At 43.4% G+C, this 22901-nt stretch overlaps 1 protein-coding gene across 1 annotated transcript in view; it reads right to left on the reverse strand.

The window, feature by feature from the left end:
- LOC147707021 (adhesion G protein-coupled receptor F3-like) overlaps positions 1-22901 on the reverse strand; it is a 239009-nt gene that overhangs the window by 144063 nt on the left and 72045 nt on the right. The window contains exon 7 of the mRNA XM_086925615.1: positions 5207-5434. Coding sequence (XP_086781741.1) covers positions 5207-5434 — 228 coding nt within the window. The remainder of the gene's footprint in view (positions 1-5206; positions 5435-22901) is intronic.

Genomic DNA, 22901 nt, shown 5'->3' on the forward strand with positions numbered 1-22901 from the left:
TTTTAGTTTACAAAAAGTCTATAGTTTCTGTTCTTCATCAGGAGTCTGATTCTGATGGTCGTTGGGTGCTTCTTAAATTAATAATTCACAATGTACCTTTGGTTATTTTTAATGTTTATGCTCCGGTATCAGTTGACAATACTTTTTGGCCACTTATCTCTGATAAATTAGTCTCCCTTGATGATGATTATATCATTTTTGATGGAGATTGTAATCAAGTTCATGATCTCGTTCTTGATAGATGATCCCCTGTTAAATTTGTCCATTAAATGCATACTCAATTTACCTCCACCATCCGTCGTAAGCCCTTAGTTGATATATGGAGACTTTGTCATCCCGATCTCCAGGAATTTAGCTATTTCTCCCCTCCTTATAGAACACAATCCCACATTGACTACCTTTTTCTTAGTAAGTCCTTGGCTCAATGCGCCCTTGCCTCAGAAATCGGCTCTATCCTCATTTCTGACCATGCTCCAGTCACTGTTGACTTTGACATAATTCCTTTCTCCCCCTCCTCTGGCAGATGGCGTTTTAATAATTCCCTCCTTGCGGACCCTAAATTCTCTGGCCAATTCAGTTCTCTTATTGAAGATTTTTTTATTACAAATTCCACTCCTGATTCCTGTCCGACCATGATATGGGACTCTTTTAAACAACCACTGGAGGTTTTGTGATTAATTAGTTTCCCAGAAAAAGAAGAGATTCGAGAAACAATCTTCCCAACTCTTGGCCCAAATTAAGCAGTTAGAATATACCTACTTTCATTCCTTTTCAGACGCCTCTTTGAAAGATCTTATCACCGCCAAGGTCGCTTTCAATAAATTGTCTACTGATGCTGCTGCCTCATATCTTTTGAAAAGCAGAGCTCGTTATTATGGAGGTCAAAACAAAATGGGCAAACTCCTAGCTAATTATTTGAAAACTCGTCGTGATAGAACTCGGATTACTTCCATAATTGATTCTTCTGGTACTTCTCATTTTAAAGATGATGAGATTTTGCAGGAATTTGTCACATTTTACAAAAGCCTCTACACACCCGAATCTTATCCTCTTCCCTCTGACTTATCCTCCTATTTTCAGGCTATTACTTCTTCTTCTTCCCCCCACATTGAATTTGCTTCGCTTGAAAAGGATATAACTCTTACGGAAATCTCCCATGCAGTCTCCGTTTTAAGACGTGGTAAAGCCCCCGGTCCCGACGGTTTCTCTATCGAATTTTATGATCATTTTTCTAAACTTCTTCTCTCACACATGCTCGTCTTATTTAATTCGTTCATTGCTAGTCGTTCTTCGCAAGGTACCTTTCAAGACGCTATGATTTGCAGATTACCACCAACTACAAGTTGGTGGTAATTTGCGATTTCTTAACCCAAATTCACAAATTGAAATTACTACATACATAGCATTTAAGGAATCGCAAAAATTGCGATTCCTTAAATGCTATGGCAAAATAAGGAATCGCAAATTTTTGCGATTCCTTAAATTGCGATTTTTTCTTACATTTCAGCGAGTCGCAAAGGCCTTGATACATCTGGCCCTTAATCAATTAATGGCTGGTAAGAAGGCTGGTTTCTTCATTAACTTTCTGCACTACCACCACACCTTTCACTTTCAGGCAGGGTCTCCTCAAAGTCAGCATCAACTATTCAGGGGCAGTTTTTTTGTGAAAGCAGAGTCCATGGGTGGCAGTTAGAAGGCCAGCAGGGTTGCATTCAGATGCAGAGCCCTAATCCTCTCAACAGATGGGGCCTCACAGTAATGGTCTATGAGAGAGAGGAAAGGATTGAGATACTAGATATTGTCAAAGAGAATGCCCAGAATAGGGCGCACTGTATGGGGGCTCATTTTTATGTTTCCAAATGGGCAGAGACAGCTTCTTCAGAGAGATACTCCAAAGAAGGGGACAATATAAGTGGTCTTTTCTTTTTTTTAAGGGCCATTCATTAGTGAAGCTGGAACTGCTGCCAAGTGTGTAAGTGGCCACTGCTGGTTATCATTAAGGAAGCAATTGAGGCCGGTCTGGGGTCCAGAAGTTTCAGGGACCAACTGCATCACAATTAAGACTGTGTACCTTTAAAAAAAAGGGCATGGTAGCTTATTTTCCTTTCTAGCATGTGGACCGAAGAATATTGGCCACCACCGAACATCTTCGGACGATTTTAGACTCCGGTCAAAGTGCTGCGCTGATTCTTCTAGATCTCAGCGCAGCCTTTGACACGGTATCTCATAACATTCTTCTGAAACGTCTAGAGATGGCCGGTGTGTCTGGCCTCGCTCTTACCTGGTTCCACTCCTTTCTCAAGGACAGATCCTTCAAGGTATCAGCTCCCCCATTTCTCTCAAAATCCCATCCGATAGCACAAGGAGTCCCCAGGGCTCAGCGTTGAGCCCCTCCCTCTTCAACCTATATGTCCAGCCACTTGCGGATGTGGCCAAAGAGTGGGGGCTCACGCTGGTATCGTACGCCGACGACACCCAGTTGGTCGTCACCCTCACTGAAAGCCCATCCATCGCGGCATCCAAGTTCAGAGAGGGCATGGCAGCAGTGGCACAATGGATGACGGATAACTACCTCCAACTTAACGCTGGTAAAACCGAGGTGCTCCTCCTTGGCAGAAACATCAGCCTATGGAACGAGCACTGGTGGCCGTCATCCCTTGGCACCACCCCACTCCCCAAAAATTGTGTAAAAAACTTGGGAGTTTGGATGGATGCTAACCTCAGCTTCCAGACACACACCAAAAAGGTGGCAGCCACCTGTATAGGTCTTCTAAGAAACCTCAGGCCTATACTCAGATTCTTTGATCCAAAGGTCCGCCAGCTAATTGTCCAGGCAACCATCTTGTCACGCCTACACTACGCGAACGCCCTCCTCCTGGGAGCAAACAAAGCAGAAACGGCGAGGTTCCAACGAGTCCAGAATGCGGCGGCTAGAACGCTGGTTGGTCTCCCACGCAGATGCTCAGCAAGAGCCACCATCTGCAAACTCCACTGGCTGCCCGTCGAACACAGAATCAAATTTAAAGCTCTCATCACGATCTTTAAAATTGTCAAGCAGGGAAACCCCCCTCTGCTGCGAAACCTGGCTCGCCCCTATGTCCCTGGCCGTGAACTACGCTCCTCTAACCAACCTCTTCTGAATGTTCCCAGAACTAAGCTCTGTCGTACTGGAGGCTGCTCCTTTAGTGTTCTTGGTCCCAAACTATGGAACGATCTCCCTCTCAGCCTTCGCTCCATAGATTGTCTCTCTGTCTTTCGTAAGGCAATCAAGACCCTCCTCTTCCCTGCCCCTTAGTACACTTATCAATTCCTTCTCCCTCTCCCGTCTAGTAAGGTGTGTGTCTGTCTCTCAGCGCCGGGACGCCCCATTGCTGGGGTAGCTGTTGCGCTTCACCAAATTCAGAATAGAATAGAATAGAATGGTCCGTCATGGTGGGGAAGAGGTAAAAGATTCAGAGGCTATTGCCTGCTACTCAGGACTGCATTTATGATTAGTGCAGCAGGTGTGGTTGCATTGGGTGAGGGGCTTATAACACCCCAATTATGGGGATACGTTTGTTTGGGATAATACATGTTTTTGTTTGATGCATTTGCTTTTTATAAATCTCATAGTTAGTGCGGTTTATAAGCTATAGAAAAAGTACTCCTGAAAGTATGTCATAAGCCCCGACCCCTGCACGCAGCCATGTCCCTCCTGCTACCCCAATCCTTGCCATAAATTGTGGGGGGGGGGCGGACCTCAAAACATTTTACTTAGGGGGGGCTCTGAGCAAAAAGGTTTGAAGACATTGGTCTATGTCATAGACCAATGTGGCTTTCCATCTAACCATACTCCTACAGCCTACTTTCTAAAGCTTGATATTCCCAACTCAGACCTTTCAATCATGACGCCAATCAATCATAACTAGGAGGAGAAAACTACATCCTGTTTTTCGTGAATCCAAGCTGAACAAAATAATTTGCACAATATAGTTCAGTTAAGCTCTTCCTGCTCAACCTTGTTATCAATTTATTTTGGTCCACCATCAAGATCATCAATATACAGATTGAAGAGTAGCAATGAAAGGGTACAAACCGCTTGACTCCACCTCATCCTGTGCATTGCTACATCCAAGAAACACTAACCTCCATTTGCCCAGAAGCTCATTCATCTTGATACACTATCTGGACTCCTTTTTGTAATAGCATCAGAAGATCCATGCCACATTTAAATCTATGAAGTATCAACATAGGGAGGACCCTTCTTTCTTACATCCAGCAATGGCTAGCCAGTGAAATACACAGCTAATCCTTAATGTAAAAGGGTACACCTTGTGGAAGCTGGTTTGTGCTTTCAAGCCTCCATTAATGTCTTTGCAGGAATTAACATATTCATGAGCATTAGGGGAGTGTGTGAAGCCGGGAAGGGTCTTATATGTTTATAGAATCATGCTGCTTCTTTCTTAGGCAGAACCTTTGTTAATCATCCACATGTTTTATACGTAAACCAGTCCTTTATACTTTAAGGCCTGGCATGTGGCTCAATATTGAGAAGCTCCGTCTGTTGTGCCGAAGAGGTGTGGGGGTTTTAGGCACACGCTGTACTGCAAGACCAGATGGTTCCACAACGTTCACCCTGCTGGACTAAGTGGACTGCTGAGAGCGTTCAGAGCCAGTGCTGGGTGGGCAGCCCAAACAAAGTCCCAAAAGAGGTCAGGGTTGACACACACACCTTATACGTGAGTTTACATCGTGCGTAGCTACATTGATTGCTTGGACTCCATTTAGTTAACCATCCTAGTTACTTTGTATCAGTTGCTGAATTGGGAACATGTAGTCCCATCTGGCTTCAAGGACCAGCCAACCTTATTTTGTTATATATTAAATATAGGACATTAGTTAAATCCCCCTAAGTATTTTGAATGATGTGAAGATGAGTCTTTATTTATACTATCAACCGAATATATGGAAGCAACATTTTCTATATTTTTCATCTTTATAAAGCAGCAAATGCTACACTGCTGGAACTCAAAAGATAGAGGGGAAAAGCCACATGAAGTACTGTTTGGATACAACCTCACCGGTGCACGTGGAACCTCTTAAATTTATAAAATGTACATTTTACACAGGAATATATGTTAGTTCATTCGAGTGAATGTTTAATTGCATAACACCCTTCTACTTCAGATGAGTGGAGGTGCGTCCAACAACTTTGTCAAAATCTTACCTTCCCAGAGCTGATCTGCTTGGAGGATAGTGAGGGTAGACACAGTGGTGGTTGAGGTACTTGTTAGTGTGATCTGTGCATTTCCTCTGCTGGAGATCATGTTTATGGTCGTGTTGCTTTTCAGAAACCAGGTGACCGTCGCTCCAGATGCATTAATTTGACATTGCAGCATAAACTGTTCATGATATTTTACTGTTGTTGTTGGTGCTGAAACAATCCCCGATACTCCTGGAAAAGAGTTCAATATCTGAGAATTAAGAGGTTCCGAAACCCATGTGTTTTCTTGCCACAGTATCCTCTACAGCCCGCCAGCCCCACAGCACAAATCTGCAAATGATCTGGACCCCTTGACGCACACCCTACTATAGTGCAGGACACCCTACTATAGTGCAGAACAGAACAGATAGTGGCTGGGTAACTCTTGCGCAACTACAACTAAATTAATATTCTCCTAATAAAATGGGTCAAGGGAACAGGGGAAAGCGGCCACTTGCGTCCCCAAAGGAGTCCTCTGAAAACAGAGAATTCAGTAACAAAAGATAAATTGTCCCCGAGCACATATATGCCAGTTCTTATATTGTTCCAAGAGAAAAGATAGCCACAATCAAATGAGTGTTCTTTCAAAGTTCATCAAATCAAATTCCTTTAATTTCCATTTCTTTTCTCTTCATACATCAAATCTCTTCACAGTCTTCATCTAGTTCATACAGAATGTAGCCAATAGATCAAAAGGACCAGTGCCAACACGTGTTTCGTCAGAGGGTACAGTCACCCAAATGACTTCTTCAGGGCAAAAAATCAATCCAAATAACAAATTATATAGGCCAATTCCAGAAGACAGTTGTTCCTCAATTATAAATTGGAACTCAATCCATTGTATATCTCTGAGTTCTTCATATAGGGTAATATGTAGTTTAGATCAAGGAGAGTACTCCTCACGTCTTCAGAAGGGGTTCCGTTTCAATAACCTATAGTGCAGTCCCATTGCTCCGACTGGGAAGGAAGAAATATGAGGTGGTAGCAGATAATGCTTTTTATTTTAAGGTGCTCATAAATTCATTGAGATTGCTATCTGATTCCCTTTTTTGAGCTTTGCTCTCTCTACATTCCTTCATGCTTAATGCTTCCCCTCCAACCAACCTCAAGGTAAGATATTGAAGGAACTTGAGAATTTCGGTGATTGAATGTCCTGTTAGTTTCCCTAACAGTGGCCAGCTGCCTGGGAAAAGGAAACCTGCCCTCAGCTCCACTGCATTTTATACTGAAGCTGCTTGTAGACTTCCAGTGAGGAGGGCATGGGTTGAATGGTGCAGAAATAACTGTTTGAAAATCCCTCTAATGGGCAAAGTTACAATAGAAGTTAAAATACCCTACCGATATGTGTTAGGACCAGGAGTCGCAAAGCAAGCATAAGGTAAAGCCAGGCTATAGGGAGAAGTTGCAGTTAAGTACCCAGAACACAGGATGAAATGTCACCTGCTGCACCCAGAGTGCACAGAACGGCATTGTAGTTTCGAAAGGAAGAAAAAGAAAAGCTATCAAAGGAAGTCCCTGAGACTGAACTGGTGAGGGCAACCCAAGGAAGTTTAGTGTGAATATTTACAGCCAGCTTCATGAAGCTTAATTGCGCTCGCAAAGGGCCAGATTCTCTGAATCTGGCCCTTTGCGAGCGCAATTGTTGCATTTGGGATTCATCATCCCAAATGCAAAAATCGGTAAATGCGATTTCGCTAAATTGCGAGGAATTACATTTAAGGAATCTCTATTTGAGATTCCTTAAATGCAATTCATCAACCATTTATAATTTGCGATTTCGCAATTTCGGGCCGCTATTTACCGCGAGGTCATACCTTGTGGTAAATAAAACTTTGAAAAATCCTTTTAAAAGCATTTCTCTAAGTTGCATGTTGCACACACACATGTCCTTTCGACATGTGTGTGCGCAACACCAATGTAGATGACATTTCAGGGGTGCTACAGGGTGTCCTTTGGACACCCCTAGCACCCTTGAAATCGCATCCTTATTTGCGATTAGCTAATTGCTAATCGCAAATAAGGAATAACTCCCCATTCATTCCTATGGGCCTTTAGGCAAATAGGATTGAATGGGGAGTTATTCATTATTTGCGACTAGCAATTTGCTAATCGCAAATAAGGAATGTGTAGGAATCGCTTTTTATTTTGCGATTCCTACATGAATCCCGTTTTGCGAGTCTGTAATAGCGATTCCTTATGAATCGATATTAAAGACTCGCAAAACGGGTCTTTGATGAATCTGGCAGTTAGATCCCAGTTTAGGGAGAGACATTCAAAGCAAAGTGGTTCTCAAGTGTAAAAGACCACTCCAAGGAGACAAAGCTTGCAAAATGTGTTTGTGTATTGATGGCACTGACCATCAAATAAGGCACCAATATAACTAAAGACTGTTTACTTTCTGCCCGCAAGTGTAAATCTAGCCACAAGGCAGCAGAGGGTAAAATACAGGCATAAGGTCAACGAGTAAGAGTTGTCTGGTTTGTGTATGGGTAATGCACTTTTATGTAGAGTTCTCTGTAGAGGCGTGTTTTCAACTCTTTCCTAAATTTTAGCATCACTGGGGGGGTCCTGATGGATAAGGGTATGTTGTTCCAGATCCTGGTGCATAGTGAAAAAGCCTTGTTTTTTAATCCCTTTTATACTGCAGTCTGATTGTGTTCTGGACACAGGCGTCCCGAAAGCCATCGGAGATCGTCAACTTGTCTGAAAAGGTAAGCAGGGGTGTTGGTTTTGGTGACTTTGTAAATGACGCAGCTGGTTTGAAGGTGATGGGTGCCGGAAAGCGAACCAAAGGAGTTCCATTAGGATGGGGGTGACCTTGGTGAGCCCTTCAAAAAACAAGGATTATTACAAGATAGCTGAAGTATGACTGTGTCTCAGGAACCTGTAGAATTTAGTAACTGTGCTGTGGTTTTGAAAATCAGTCTCAGGCACAGCATAGAAGAAAACAGGGGTAGTTGTGCTGATGTCAGTCCCTCAGTGTTAAACAGTGTCAGTACATGCTGTGATGGTCCATAGTTTTATAAGGAAGCCTGCTGATCCAAGCTGCCCGTGCTTTGACCGTGTGTCTAACTGTGGCAGTTACAGTATGAGGAAGCTGCCTTGTGCTCCATGCTCTTGGCTATGATGGCCATGCCAGCATTCTGTTGACAGTTCTTCTCCAGCTCTACTAATCCTAGATTGGATTGTTGCTCCATATCATCAGTGGAAATGAGCTTGTACCTCTAGAGGGGTCCTTTTGATTGCTCTGGCAAGAGGAGAGAAGGCATATTTGAGACTGGCCTATGTTCAACAGTGGTCCTCATTCTAGGGATTAGTAGGCATGGGAGCAGAGAACTCGTTTCTTTGATGTCCCCCTAAACAGGCTACATTTCCAATGGAATCAAATGTTTACTGATGAGGTAGGCATATGGTGTAAAGTTTCATCAGGGTCTGGAGGTGGAGGCTGTATTGAAAATTAGGTTAACCTCTTCATTCAGGCATTACTCCAGCTCGCAGTCATTTGAGGTGCTCTTCTTCGGTTGTCGGTCTGATCCGAGCTGGCAGGACTGGTGGCCTGTAGATATGTTCCCTCCATCGGCTGCATCTACGATAGCCAAGAACCTTGGTGTGAAAGTTGATAACAGCCTGACATTGAAGCCCCAGATTCTTGGCTTAGCAGGAATATGTTTTGGCCTTCTGAAAATGCTCCGCAAATTTCTTCCTCTGCTCCTGTTGGCGCATAGGAAGATCAGGGTGCAGGCCCTCATTGGGTCGCGGCTTGACTATGCCAACGTCCTGTATCTGGGCCTGCCGGAGTACCTTTTGCAACGGTTGCAGGTGGTCCAGAATTCGGCCGCGCGGGCCATCTTTGGCCTACATAGCAGAACGAAAGCTTCGGACATCTTGCAGTCCCTATATTGGTTGCCTATCCGTAAACGGATAGTTTTTAAGGCACTTACTCTGGCCCATAAGGCCTTTCATGTGTCTGGGGCCAAATATATTCAAAAACGGTTGGCTCTCTATCCGCCTGTTAGATCTTTGAGGTCAGCGTCGCAGTCCCTTGCTGTGGTCCCAGCTATAAGAAGAGCACGGACCGGGGGCCGGTCTTTCAAGCGCCTGGCGCCTCAGCTCTGGAATACCCTGCCACTTGATCTTTGCAGGAATTCCAATCTTTTGGCTTTCAGAAAGGGGTTGAAGTCCTGGCTATTTACTCAGTAGGCCTATGTTTCCCTGTTTCTCTTTTGCCTGCCCCTTTGTTTCTGTTGTAGGTCATAAAGCGCCGGGACACTCTTCGGAGTAGCCGAGCGCTATATAAAACACCCCCTAACATTAACATTAACATTTGTTTTTAGAGTTTTAAATAGCGCAAACTAGACCCGAAGATAACAGGTATCAGATCGCTTTACATGAGCACCAGTTGTGTTACAGACAGGCACATTCATTTTTGTTGGGCATAGGGAGATTAAGTGATTTGCCCAGAATCACAGGATGTTGAGTGTCGTTGCAGAGACTTGAACCCTGTTCCTCAGCTTTGAAGTTGACCCCTCTAGCCCTAAGGCTAAATCCTCTCCCCAGTCATCTCCTGGGTATTTTGTTCTATTCTCAAGGAAAAACATCAAGTAAGAGTATTGCCTATGATTTGTACCTCAGTAACAACTATTGTAATTTAGTAGGCCTCTTGACTGTATTTCTTTGTGTTTTCCTCTAGGTGGAAACCATAAAATTGGATTTGTCTGCCAGTTGTTGCAGCAGTCATTGTCCTGAGGATTAGTGTTGCCTTGTGCACCTCTAACTGGCTGACTTCAAGATAAGAGTGAAGCCACCTCACCACTCCTAAAAGACTGGAACATTGACCACTTTTTGCCCATTCCTACACCTCTTCCTCATTCCTTCATCCTACAAGGTGACTTCTGATCTGCATAGATTTTGGGCAGTAGGGAGTAGGGGACAGTGTAATGATTGAAGGGCAACCTACATTGAATGGAAGACCCTGTGCTTCCAGGGACAATCCTTGTTGCCCTCTTGGGCACACCACTGGAATTTGGAGTTAAGCAATTATGGTCAGTAAAATACCTGTTACTGTATTCTATGTATTTCAGATCACACAGGATCAGGGAGCTGTAAAAGAAAACCAAAGATAGATTCCTAATAGTCTGTGTGTTTCCTAGCATAACAGAGACCTGGTGATTCTCCCTCTGCTGCTCTTTGGTGTTGCAGTGATTGCTAAATACTGGATTTTCCTAGGGTGGTTGCAGCAGCCGTGTGCTGATGGGGCCCACACTGTTGTACCACTAGGCAGCCAGGTAGATGTGATGACTCTAACACCCTGCTAATGTCTTCCCATTCTTCAAATGTCCTGATCATACTTCAGTGATGTAGGATTTCTGTTCAAGAGTTTTATGGAGGGGAGGTGGGAGTGGATCTTGGACAGAATGGGTGCCTCCTTCTGAATTAAGATAATGACCTCAATGCTGGTAATATTAAGTGACTACCTCTATTTAGGCCAATTCCTACACTGACTGTGGGTGATATCTCTTGGGACCATGTAAGCACTGCCCTGCTGTTTCATCTGTACTTTGATGTTTCCTCCGACTCTCTTATGTATGTCCAGGAAATATTAACCCAAACTCTCCAACAGAATAACAATGTGAAGGGCACTTAAGCACACATTCCTTATGGATAGTACTATTCAGAACAAGGCAAGAATTAAAAGAAGAAGATTATCAGATTTGGCAAAAAAACTAGGAGTATTGTGACAAACTCTAGTCTCAGTCTCTGCTTTAACACCTTTACTGCGACGGCAAGTCCGCTGCGGTGCGGGGCGTTTCATTAAGTGGGCGGGGCCACGTCGGCCAACGGACGTGGGCCGCACTACAGAGGTAGTGCTCGCAATGGCCGTTGGCCGAAGGGCGCAACAAAAGGGTTACGGAATCAGTCATTGTTTTAAATGAGCTTCTAGGCCTCCTGGGGCTCTGGGTTGGTATGCACAACTGCTTGGAAGCTGAGAAGTTCTTGAAGCAGGGGGAGGGAGGGTATGCTAGTGAGACACTGGGAAGGCTTTGTGGACTTGAGTATAATATGCTGAGACACCAATAACTCTTTTCAAGACAATTGAGTTCAGTGTAACCAGTCCAGAAGAAACCATGTTCAAGATTTATAAAGCCCAGGTAGCAAACTACGCTGTGGAAATTACAGTCCAACTGTTATGTTGTATAGGCTTCATCTTGCGGTGTGACTGATGTACTAATCAGTTGCATCACACAATGTGAATTCACAAAATCTCCTGTCTAATGGATATTAGGAGGCATTTTATGACTCCTTGTGAATGCGAGTGAATGCAGGGATGGAAGCCTGTGAAGGACAGCAGAAACCATCCTGCATTCACATTCATTCCAAGTGAACATTATATAAAGCATTGTGTAACCCTTGAAGGCACAGGTGTTGCTAATGAGATAGAGGAGCATGCAGTTGTAACCTGGGGTAGCACCATCTCATTCCAAGCCTCTCAACATAATTTGCAAAGGGGAATCTGTCCCTTTGGGTCTCCTTAGTAAATTAGTTACCACCCAGGGTCAGTAACTGACCAATGCATTCCAAATGCAATTGAGGTCAGACACCATCAATACATAGCATTCATTAAATTACAAATAGAAATGGGTGTCCTTTTCGCACCCCCTAACAGTTGCATTCTTCATGGGGACACAAAACTTAATTTGTGCCTCAGAAAGGTTGCCCTATTCTTGGAGTAACTTTTTTACATTTTAAAACACCCTTTTTGGTGCAAAGCCTGTGATAATCGAATCACAGGCTTCCCAACCGCTAAATAGGTTTGAACATCGGGAGTGCCATAAATACTGTGATGAACCAGAGGAGTTCTGGCAAAAGAGATGCCACTTCACTTTAAGGTTTTCTCTTTCCTGCCATAAACTGTATTGAGTAGTTATTATAAATGTATGCCAGCCTTATTAAATACAGCTTACAGTATCGATCTGCTGACACAGCTAGGTCTCAATGTGCTCACCTAGCCTCATCTCTTGATCTGTTGACTCAGGGCCTCATTTACAAGGTTCTTGGGGCACTTTCTCACCCCCGAAGCATCACTTTTTTGATGCCCCTGTGGCGCAATTTGCCACAGCATATTTACAAGGCCACGTAAAGCCACTTCACGTCCTTCCTGCACTAAAACAATCATCCCGGCAAAACAGGCCCCCTTGCAACATGACACAAGGGTGTCCGTGCTGGTGCACGGCTGCTGGTTGTGCACAGGGGAGAAGGATAAGAATGTGCCATATCTTGCAGATATGGCACATTCCTGCCCTTTGATGTTGATGCACAGCAGGAAGGCCTCCTGCCATGAAGTTAGTAAAAAAGTTTGTAAACTAGACCCTCAGCTTGGTGTTGGGATCTGCTGGCTCCATTTGAGCTCCAGGAAACACTCAGGAAAAGAAACAATTTACTCAGGTCTACCCTTCATCACCATAAACAGCTCTTTTGTTGTGCTGTAACTGATGCATGGTCTACTGCTCAGCATATCCAAGCCTCTAGACCCATGCCAAGGCAAAGTTGCCTGAAGTACGCTTGCATACACGCACATATAGGCCTTGCTTTGCCATTAGATACTGGTGTGTTATTATGTATTTATCTTTGTAAGTCAAAACTCCTCATTCATCTTTCTCTGAGGATTGCCTTCAGACCCAGCCCAAGCTATCATAAGCAGATCAAGTTCTCTCTAACTGAAAATGAGCGAAGGGTTTCGTTTAGAGTTTTTATGGAACAGAAAATCATCCAATTTCTAAATCTTACCTTTGTAAATCACACCTGTGTACAACTCTAGTGGTGACTGTAACGTCACTTTGGGGGAAAGGTAGTTGCAAAGATGGCACTCTTTTAGTTCCCTCTCAACTCACTCATCTAGGCGAAGGAACCATCCTCAGTCTCTTAGATCTATTTTGGTGGCTTCAATGCCTGGATGTCCTTCATGGGCTAGTTCAAAGACTTCATGTCTTAGGCTCTCTCAGGTATGAAGATTCTCGAGCCTCTCACCTGTATTTCTTTAGTTTCAATCATGCCTACGATCTCCAGATCTAAACAGAGGGCGATTGGCTGGACCCATGTTTTTTTTTAGTACAGACTACTACAGCTTGTAAGCTACACTGCAATACTAAAAGGTTGTGTACATGTATGTGAAACATCAAGTATTAGCCTTCTTACCTCCCCATGCATAATCTTACCCATTGCTAAGAAAGAATAAAGTGGTCACTGTCCTAAAGAGCAACACAGGAATCATGTGTCACACTACATTGCTTCCTGCAACTAAAATATGTATTTATACATACATTTATGTATGCGAACACGAGCAGCAGAACATTTTTAACAGAGGCAGGGGCATCAGCAGTGCACAGTAAAATAGGGCGGATTAGGAGAATGCCACAAACGAGAGCAGTAAATTCAGGGGCGTAACACAGGCCCACGCATCCCCCACAGTGCGGAGGGGCCCTCAAGCTCAAGGGGCCCCCTCAGCACTGCACTTCGGCCTGAGAGCTCCTAATAGAGTCCGGAGGGGGCCCCTCCACGTACCTGGCAGAGGGTCCCCTCAATTATGGTTACGCCACTGAGTAAATTGCTTTTCAAGTGACCTGAATGTAGCACTAAAGCCATTAGTTACCAATGAAAGATACCCCAGTGCCCAGCAGAACAGCTCACAAAATCCGCTATCCATCGCATAAAATGCAAGTACTCATGCCATGGTTCAATCTCTATATCGTGTCTTCTAGCATCTGATGGGGTCAAAATCTGTACTATTTTTGTATTAAAACGTGTGGAATACCCAAAGCCCAGAAGGTGGTAGGAAGGTTCAGTGAGTTGAATGGTCATTGGTGAAGTAGGTAGTGGCCTAAAAGATTCAAGTTCAAATCCCAGAAAGTCCAAGTCAGCCTTCATCCTTCTGAGGTTGGCAGATTGAGTATAACATATTTGGGTACTCACATCACCTCGTATTTACAGTGTTTGCAATGGGATGAAGTGATATGTAATACAAAGGTTCTATTATTCTTAGATGCCCAAATACTCCATAAGGAATGAACTGAGACATCTCAAACAATCATCCCAAGCCCCCAAGGGATCCATGTGGCAAAGCTGGGCAGCTGTGTAACATTCAGAAGAAGCTCTTAAAGTCAACTCTTAAAGACTTGCATATTTGGACCATTGTAATGTGAGATCCTCTTCTTAACATTGGTATTTATATGCAGTTTGTCAATAAAAGAGAATGTAGGAGTTTACCTGTTGTGGTAGCTTTAGATGACAACACGTTGGGTATCGATCCGACGGCAGCATTATTGCTTGCTTCGAACAGCTCACCTGAGATAGGCGCTCGGAGGGCTAGGGTGTAATTCGCTGCAACGCCACTGACCAGTGAACTGTTCAAAAGTAGGCAAAATGGATGCAATTTAAAAAAGAACATCAGCATAATACCTGAGGCTGCTGCTCAAAAGACTAAATCTTAGCAATATTTATTTTTGCTCACCTGAAGCCGACAAATGTTACATTGAGGAGATGACTGTTCTTTGCATAGCCCTTAATAAGCTAAAAAAAACATATGGTAATTACACATATATACCGGAAAATGATGCAGAAAGAAATAATGTATTTTATATGTGAATTTAACATACAGGTAATCACATCCTTCAATGATACATTATTTGGCTGAGGCTGTCTATCTAAATAGCTGTCTCAATACAGCTCCTGGAGGCAATGCACTACTCTGTTGTGTCCCTGTAACACTGTCAAGCACTTTTATTAAACAAGCACTGGTAAATGCATTAGGTTTTGCCTATGTGATTCTTAATATTTGTTGTTGTAATTTTTAGTAAATAATAGCAATGATTCAACCATATCTTTCCCTTGTTTCAATGTTTGATGATCAAAGCCAGTGCAATTTTTCACGTTGTGATATTAATATTAGAGCGCGGACCTCGGTAGCAGCAAAGTTGCTAAATAAACAAGCAATGAGGGCGAAGGATTGGCGGTTGAAAGAAACGACCAGGGCAGGGGATGGCGGCTGGAGACGGATGCCAGCACCATTGGGATTTGCAATGGGAATGGGGTGGGGGGAGAACGATCTGCAAAAATATGCACTCGTTTGGAGTGCTACCCATTAAATGAAAAAATAGAGTGAAGTGGCAAGACAGAGGATGTGGTGTAATGGCCAGATAGATAGATAGATAGATAGATAGATAGATAGATAGATAGATAGATTTATTTGCACAATTAATTATAATCATTGCAATTCATACAACAGAACATAAAAAGCACGTTCCGCTCACTATTTAAAATAGTTTTTTTTTCAAAAGGAAAAGGGAGGAAGTTCATAGCTAACACAGCAGAGGTTCATGGGTGATATCTGCCGATAAAATTGAGATAATCTCGATCATGAATTTTACAAATCCGGTGGCCATCTGAGCTGAGTCCCCCTTCATACACCCCTCTAAGGCTTTTTGGCATGTCCGCATGTTGGGAATTCTCCAGATGGGACGCAACCCAAAAATTTGAAAGGAGAGTAAGATTCTACAGATGCACAAAACATGTATAAGTTTTCTCCCCCTTTGTTGCAAAAACGACACTGAGAGGGCATATCTGCCTTGTACCTCCGTCCATACTTGTACGCCATCAGGGGCATTAGGCCAAAGTGTAGTCTCCTTAACTGGTGTTTCACTGATGGCTTCATGTAGGATGACAGATAATATGGTAGGGGTTTAAGATCATAAAGTTGTAACGTCCAGCTGCCATGGGATAGATTTTACACGGCTGATGCATCGTGTTCCACTGAGAGGGTGTTTGTTTTTTAAGTCAAAACTTTGGCAGCCGCCCTTATGGGCGGCAAACTTGCCCATAAATCATGAGCTTCTAGTACATCCAAGCAGAATATAAAAAATATATTCCAGGAAGTGCTGGGGTGGTTTAACAGTGACCAAATACAACTCTTTAGTGTGGAGTCATGAACCATTTTGGTTTTTGCACAGTAGGCAATGAATCTCGCTTTCATGATCCAATGTTGGGAAAACAGGTGGAACTCCATACGGATTTGGGCGTGAGAGGTCAAATTGGGTAGGCGAAAACAGGCTGATTGCATTCTACCCAACCAGGTGAACATTTTATCTTTAAAGGTAGTGGCAACAAAGGCTATAGTGGATAGTAATTTGGCATCTATCACTCTGATTAACGGGGTGAAGTCTGGAGAATGGAGAGCTTTATTGGTTCTCAAGAAGGCTCCCTCCAGGCTGCGAGCCACGCCTTGCATTGCAGCGATTTACGGACTCGAGCTCCCTCTGTGGTCTACCTCTATAGCTTTCCCGGCGATGTACCAGGGGCGCTGTCTTGCTCGACATCTTGAAACTATAATCACCTTGGTTTTAGAGATATTAATCTTCAGAGCGTTTGTTTCACAATATGTTGCCACGGAATCAAAAAATTGTTGAAGGCCCACCTGAGTTTGATCAAGGAGAATCATGTAATCTGCGTATTGCATTGACTGGATTTTAACAGATGAGATTCTTGGTGGAAAAGCTTGAGGGCGGGACAGCCACTCAGGTAACTCCGCGGGGTACAAATTAAAGAGTAGAGGAGCCAAAATGCATCCCTCCTTTAGGCCTCTGTTGGTAATGATTTTCGTGGTTGTAGACCAACCAGCGCAAACTTTTATTTTGACCCAGGTATCGGAATACAGAGCGATAAGGGCATTCAATAGGGTCTGCAGGATGCCATATTTGAACAATTTCTCCCAAAGCCTGGGATGGAAGACGTTGTCAAATGCCTTTTGGAAATCAATAAATCCCAAGAACAGCAATTTTCCCTTTCTTGCAAAATTAGCCTCAATCATGTGGGTTAAGCAGATCAGATTGTCCTTTTGGAAGACAGTTTGCGTAAAAGGTATTAGTTTACGGTCTTTCAGCCAACTGGTCAATTCTTGTAATAAGATGCTTGCATAGGCGTTCTCGCCAACGTCAATGAGTGCAATCATCCGATAGTTATCGGGATTAGACCGCTAACCTTTTTTGTAGATTGGGACGGGGAGAGAGCCTCGCCAAGAGTCAGGAATGGGTCCACCCATTCTACATGCCTCAAATAGGGAGGCCAAGAGCACTGGCCACTTGTGCGTCAAAGTTTTATATATCTTTGTTGGTAACCCATTTGGGCCTTAGGCCCCTTTTGGACGCCTTTGTTTTATGATAAGGGCAACTTGATTAGGGGCGATCTTGATAGTGGGTGACGTTCCAGTATGGGGATTAGGGGGAATAGAGCTGTGATAATTAAGCCAGTTGTGTCTGTCAGGCTCAACGTAAAGAGCTTGAATATGAGCCTCCCAATCAGTGGGGGCGATATTTGTTGCGGTGGATGGTTGGTCCGATCTGGCAGTCTTATTTACCCAGCTCCAAAATCTCTTTTGATCCTTTGAATTTGTAATTTGATGGGCAAATGTCCAGTGCTGTTCTTCTTTTATCATCTTATACTTGAACCTTGTCTTCCTATACTCTTTACGAGTAGTCAATAGCTTCTCTCGCACAAATTTGTGATCTATGTTGGTGTATGTACATTTATGCAATAAATTGTCTGATTTATGTTTAATACTCACCAAAGCGTGCTTGCACTCACTGAGGTGGGGTATAGTTGGGGGGGAATTATTTGAGCTTTTAACACTCTTTATAGATAGATTTTTTTTTAGGTCCTCCACTACCTGTTCCCACAGTAGTGTAGTCAGCTGGCTGCTAAACTCATGGTTCAAGTTGTCCAAAAAGTTAACCATCTTCTCTTCAATTGCCTCTTGTTGGTCCAAGGTCCACTGTAATTTTCTAATAGGCTCCAATTTTGATTCTTTCCCAATCAAGTCATTTTTTGGATAAATCTTTGCACGTTAGGACAGCATGATCACTTTCCAATGAAGGGGTTACCACAAATTCCTGGACGATGGCCAGAACTGCCGACCTGGAGCTGGGGAGCCTTATTTGATTCTTGGCATGGATTCCCAAGCTCCCTTTAAATGCGTGCCCAAAAAGTTTAAATAAAATATGAGAAAAATGCAAGCAGCTAGGAAAAGTAACGGGCGTTAAGCATAAGTGTACATAAAAAAAATTGCCAACATTGCAAGGAACAAGCATTGGCAAATCCAGGAAACAATGCTACAGCCAATAGAAATGGATGAAAAGTAAGTAACAAGCACAGGAACCAATGAAAAGCAAAGGGACGGGATAATGCCTCTTTTAAGATTATATTTAATATAATAGATTTCTCAAGCACAGCACAAGCGATGTGCCGGCGAAACCTAGAAAAGTTGTACAGTGCAGCACAGCAACTAAAATTGCGCGCTACCCTGCATTAAACCCTTGGCAAAACACAGGGCTTATGTTTATGACTGTTTTCCTGTTCATGGAGTACCTCGACTGGGAGTTCAGACTGGGTTGTTCCTAATAGAGACCAGTCAAGACTGATTTGCATATGGTTGGCTCAAAACTGAGGGGTCAAGTTATGCAAACCAGTGGTGGATTGGAATGCAGCTCAGCATAATTACCAGTGATTGAGATTAATTCAAGCATTCTTTGTATCACTTTTTTGTATACATCAGTGTCATGCCCTATGTACAAAAATATGCCAATGCTTCGATTTGTGCCTGATCTCATGCTTAAATAGGCTGAACAGCAGCACACACACTGTTGCACCATAGTACAATCGGGTTTGCGTGATGTCTATATTAGGTTTGATACTGGAATAGTTTCCTATCAGTCAAAAATACTATGCTTAAATGTATTTATTTTTTATTCCTACATTGTATATGTGCTGTACAGTGCAGCAAATATGCAATGTTGCAAACATTTGGAGAAATGAAAAAAGTTCTCGTTTTAGCACCTGGGGTGATATTTAAGGCACAACGCGCTGCCTACTATTGTTAGAAGACTGGGCTATACGTCAAAAATTATGGGCGGTTGCATGGGATACCCTCCTAGATGCATAGTAATGCACAGCAGTGCAAACTGATATTTACTGTACTTTAAAGACTACTTTCAAGTGCTAAAACAGATTGGTGCTGGAAAATAAATAGTTTATCAAGAATGTATGCCAGTTTGGGCCACTTTTTCTGTCTTTGCTCTGGGGCAAAAGGTGTATAAATCTACCCTTGTGTTCCCTACACAGTACAATAGTCGAACCACATCATCCCAGCCCTGAAGGATTCATACTGCCTCCCCTTCTAGGCCTACATTATAGTCTCATGCGTGGCTGCATCACACATAAAGCTACAAGATAGGAATGTCCTGGACATCACAAAACCAGAATTCAAGACATCTCTAGGCTAGTAAGTAAAAACTGCAAAAAATGAAATAACCAAAGAGCAGAATCTCCATCAGCATCAGGACTACCATAACCCTCCTACAGTGCAGAAAGCATCTGAAAGTACACTTCTTCACAGCACATTACTTCTTTAAATGATACAAGCCATCCCGCATGGAAGACTCAGTGTCACTGTAAACGATAATTAAATCGTATGTCACGGCCGCCACCCATGTTCAGTGCTCTGTTACCCTCTATCAAGGTTTATGCTGCATAAATACACACACTTTCAGGACTAGTTACCTTCCATGTTTGCCAAACCACACTGCAATAAACCTTCCTGAGGTTCAAAATATTTGGGTAGTGCAGTCCTCTGCCCCATATATCTCTTTCGTCTTTTCTCCTCAAGCATGAAGCCATGGGCAGGAACAGCTTTCCCTGGACATCCTCTTGCTAGCGCTGGCCAGCCCCTTGTAATCCCTGGCACTGCCCTCTGGTTCAGTGCATACAAAGGTAGTCTCCGACACTGTCAAAGCCCAGGGTTTCCATGTCAATCTTCTGTCAGATCTCACTGTTTTGTTACAGTTTCTCTCCTGGTTCAAAAAACTGAAGAGCTATGTTGGGGAGTCACAAAGGCAGCATACATAGCACAAGTCCTGAGACTAAACTATTTTATTCTCTTCCTCTCTCTCTCCATCAGCACGCGTTCCAGCAGTCACTGATTAACGGTGCCAGGCCACAACCAATACCAGGATGTGCAAACAGTCACTGATAAAAGCCTCCACCAGCCACAGCCAGTTGTCATTTATGAGAGGTAGTGCCACAGCCAAGCCCAGCCTAATGTGTCCTCCAGCAAGAGATAAGAGGTGTCAGAAGGTGCCAATTATAAAATGGCTGATAAGCAAAACTGTCTATATAACTATATCTTTATACATCTGTATTTATAATACACAAATCTAACCATGAAGTACCAGAGCATTTTACAATATGTGAGGGGTTGGGACACGATCTAGAGTGCACATCAAGTGTGGATTACACAAATACATTTTACACATTACATTCCTAATTTTTAGGCATAGGAAGATTAAGTGATTGACCCAGAATCACACACTGTTGAATCACAGGCCAAGGCCAAGATTCAAATGTGGGAACCCAGGTTCCAAAGGTGGAAGCACACGCCACTAAGCCACATCTTCCAGAAACCTCTCACTATTTAGAGCGATAGAAGGCCTTGCTGACTTCATAAATGTAGGCTTGGATGGTTTGGATTTCTTCAAAATCTAATTCATGACATATTCCGAGCAATGAGAAGGTGCTGTCATTTGAAAGGATGCTTGACCTGAACAGACTTTATGTACTTTGTTCAGGAAGCAGGTAGGGGTGAAGTTACAACACTCCAAGTATACTGAGGAGGTAGGAAGGAGAACCCATTCTAGCATTACTGCTCCTATTCATGCAGTGGGATCAGCTTGCAGAAATGAAGCAAACATAACTGACATGTAACATGGGTAGTTTCATCTCCAACAACCAAGACCTATAAATACTCTATACCTAGTGTTATACCTGTCATCCTTGGGCGGTCTTCTCCCAAACGTTTTGCCTTCACCCTTCTATTTTGCTGAATTAGTTTTTGTTGGCTTCAGAACACTGTTAATGTTATCACTGCTAGCCAGTGCTTGAGTGGTTATGCTCGCTCCCTAATCATGGCAAAATTGGCTTACACCAGATGGCATATTTGCTTATAAGTCCCTAGAACAGTGATATACCATATACCCAAGGCCTGTAAATTAAATTCTACAAGTGGGCCTGGAGCACTTATTGTGCTACTCGCTTAAGTGGACCCTTTAATCATGTCCCAGGCCTGCCAGTGCAGGCTATATGCAGTTTTGAACTGCCAATTCGACTTGGCAACACAACCCCCATGCTCAGCCTTAAACCTCCCTTTTTAGGTCTCGGTCTGATCCAGCGCATGCGCTGGAGTCGGCCGAGACATTTACTAGGGCTCTGAGAAATGCTACTTTGCCGGTGATCAGCTTGTTTAAATATAAATCAACACAAGGTAGACGCTAGGTACTCCATATGGCAAGATAGATTGTAATATAAAAATTGGACAATTGTTAGGTTTTACAAGTCCTGTAAGTGAAATATTTCTACACTTATTTTTCACTACTGTGAGGCCAACCTCTTCCATAGGATAGCATTGGTTTGCCTTAGAACATTTCATGTTTGATATTTGAGAAATGGTAATAAAAAATCCCCTCTAATGGTAAAGTCAGATTTAATTTACAATTTAAAAAATGCCACTTTTAGAAAGTTGGCATTTTCCTGCCCAAACTATTTTGGTGCCTGAAGGATGTTCTGAGTCACATGACTGGGTGTAGTTGGCAGCTGGACTTTGTTTATTTCTCCTAGACAGCCATACAATAGAGGGATAAGATGTGCCTGGATTAGCCATCCTTGGCAGGATGGGGAAGCGGAGCTAGGACAGCCCAACTTTCAACTGAATAAGCTGTGCCCTGCCTTCACACACAAAACGTACCCCCCTGCATTGTTCATGCAGATAGGCAGAAGCCAGGCCAGAGGAAGCAAGAAACCTCAAGCAGTTCAAAGGGAATTCTCACAAAACTTCTCCACTTTTCAAAGAAGGAACCTGGTAAACAAAATAGGACCCTGTGACCCACTCTTCTGTTTACTTCTGGGCCAGCGGGAAGACTCTCAGAGGACTGCATGCTGGTGTGACTTTCTGTGTACTTCATAAGACTATTTTGCTGTACCTGGAAGAGCTGCTCTGCTGCCTGAATCCTGCCTTGAACCCACAGAGGACTGCCCTGCTGCTGGAGCATTGTTACACCTCTTGAACCCAGTACTACCAGAGTGACTCCAAGGGCTAGCTGAGTGGCGTTCTGGTCAGAGCCTCAGGGACAGAAAAGGCTCCAACCATCTTGAACCTACACCTGGACCACACCTGAGTGAGTCCTAACCCCCAAGTGGTTCCCGTCCAGTCCTGCACCCTTGGTGGTGGTGTTAAAAGTGCTCAGCGGCTCCCTGACAACACCGCCTCCTTCTCAGACACTGCCTGCATCCTTGCCCCGCTTATCTTTTACCTCCTAAGAGACTTTTTACAGAAATTACTTTTAAGTTTAAAGGTAAGCGCTGATCGGGCCCCATAATTTATAAATATATTTTTTTAAATCTAAATTGGTGTAGGAATTTTCTTGCTCTGTGTTCACTTTATTACCGTTTGTGTGCTGCAAAATTACTTTACACCTTGCCTCTAAATTAAGCACGACTGATTTTGTGCCAAGCAGAGGGTTAATCACAGGATAATTTAGTGCATTTTGTGGTTTACTCTGACAGGGAC

This window comes from Lissotriton vulgaris, chromosome 6 (genome assembly GCF_964263255.1).
Source record: "Lissotriton vulgaris chromosome 6, aLisVul1.2, whole genome shotgun sequence".
NCBI classification, from domain to species: Eukaryota; Metazoa; Chordata; class Amphibia; order Caudata; family Salamandridae; genus Lissotriton; species Lissotriton vulgaris.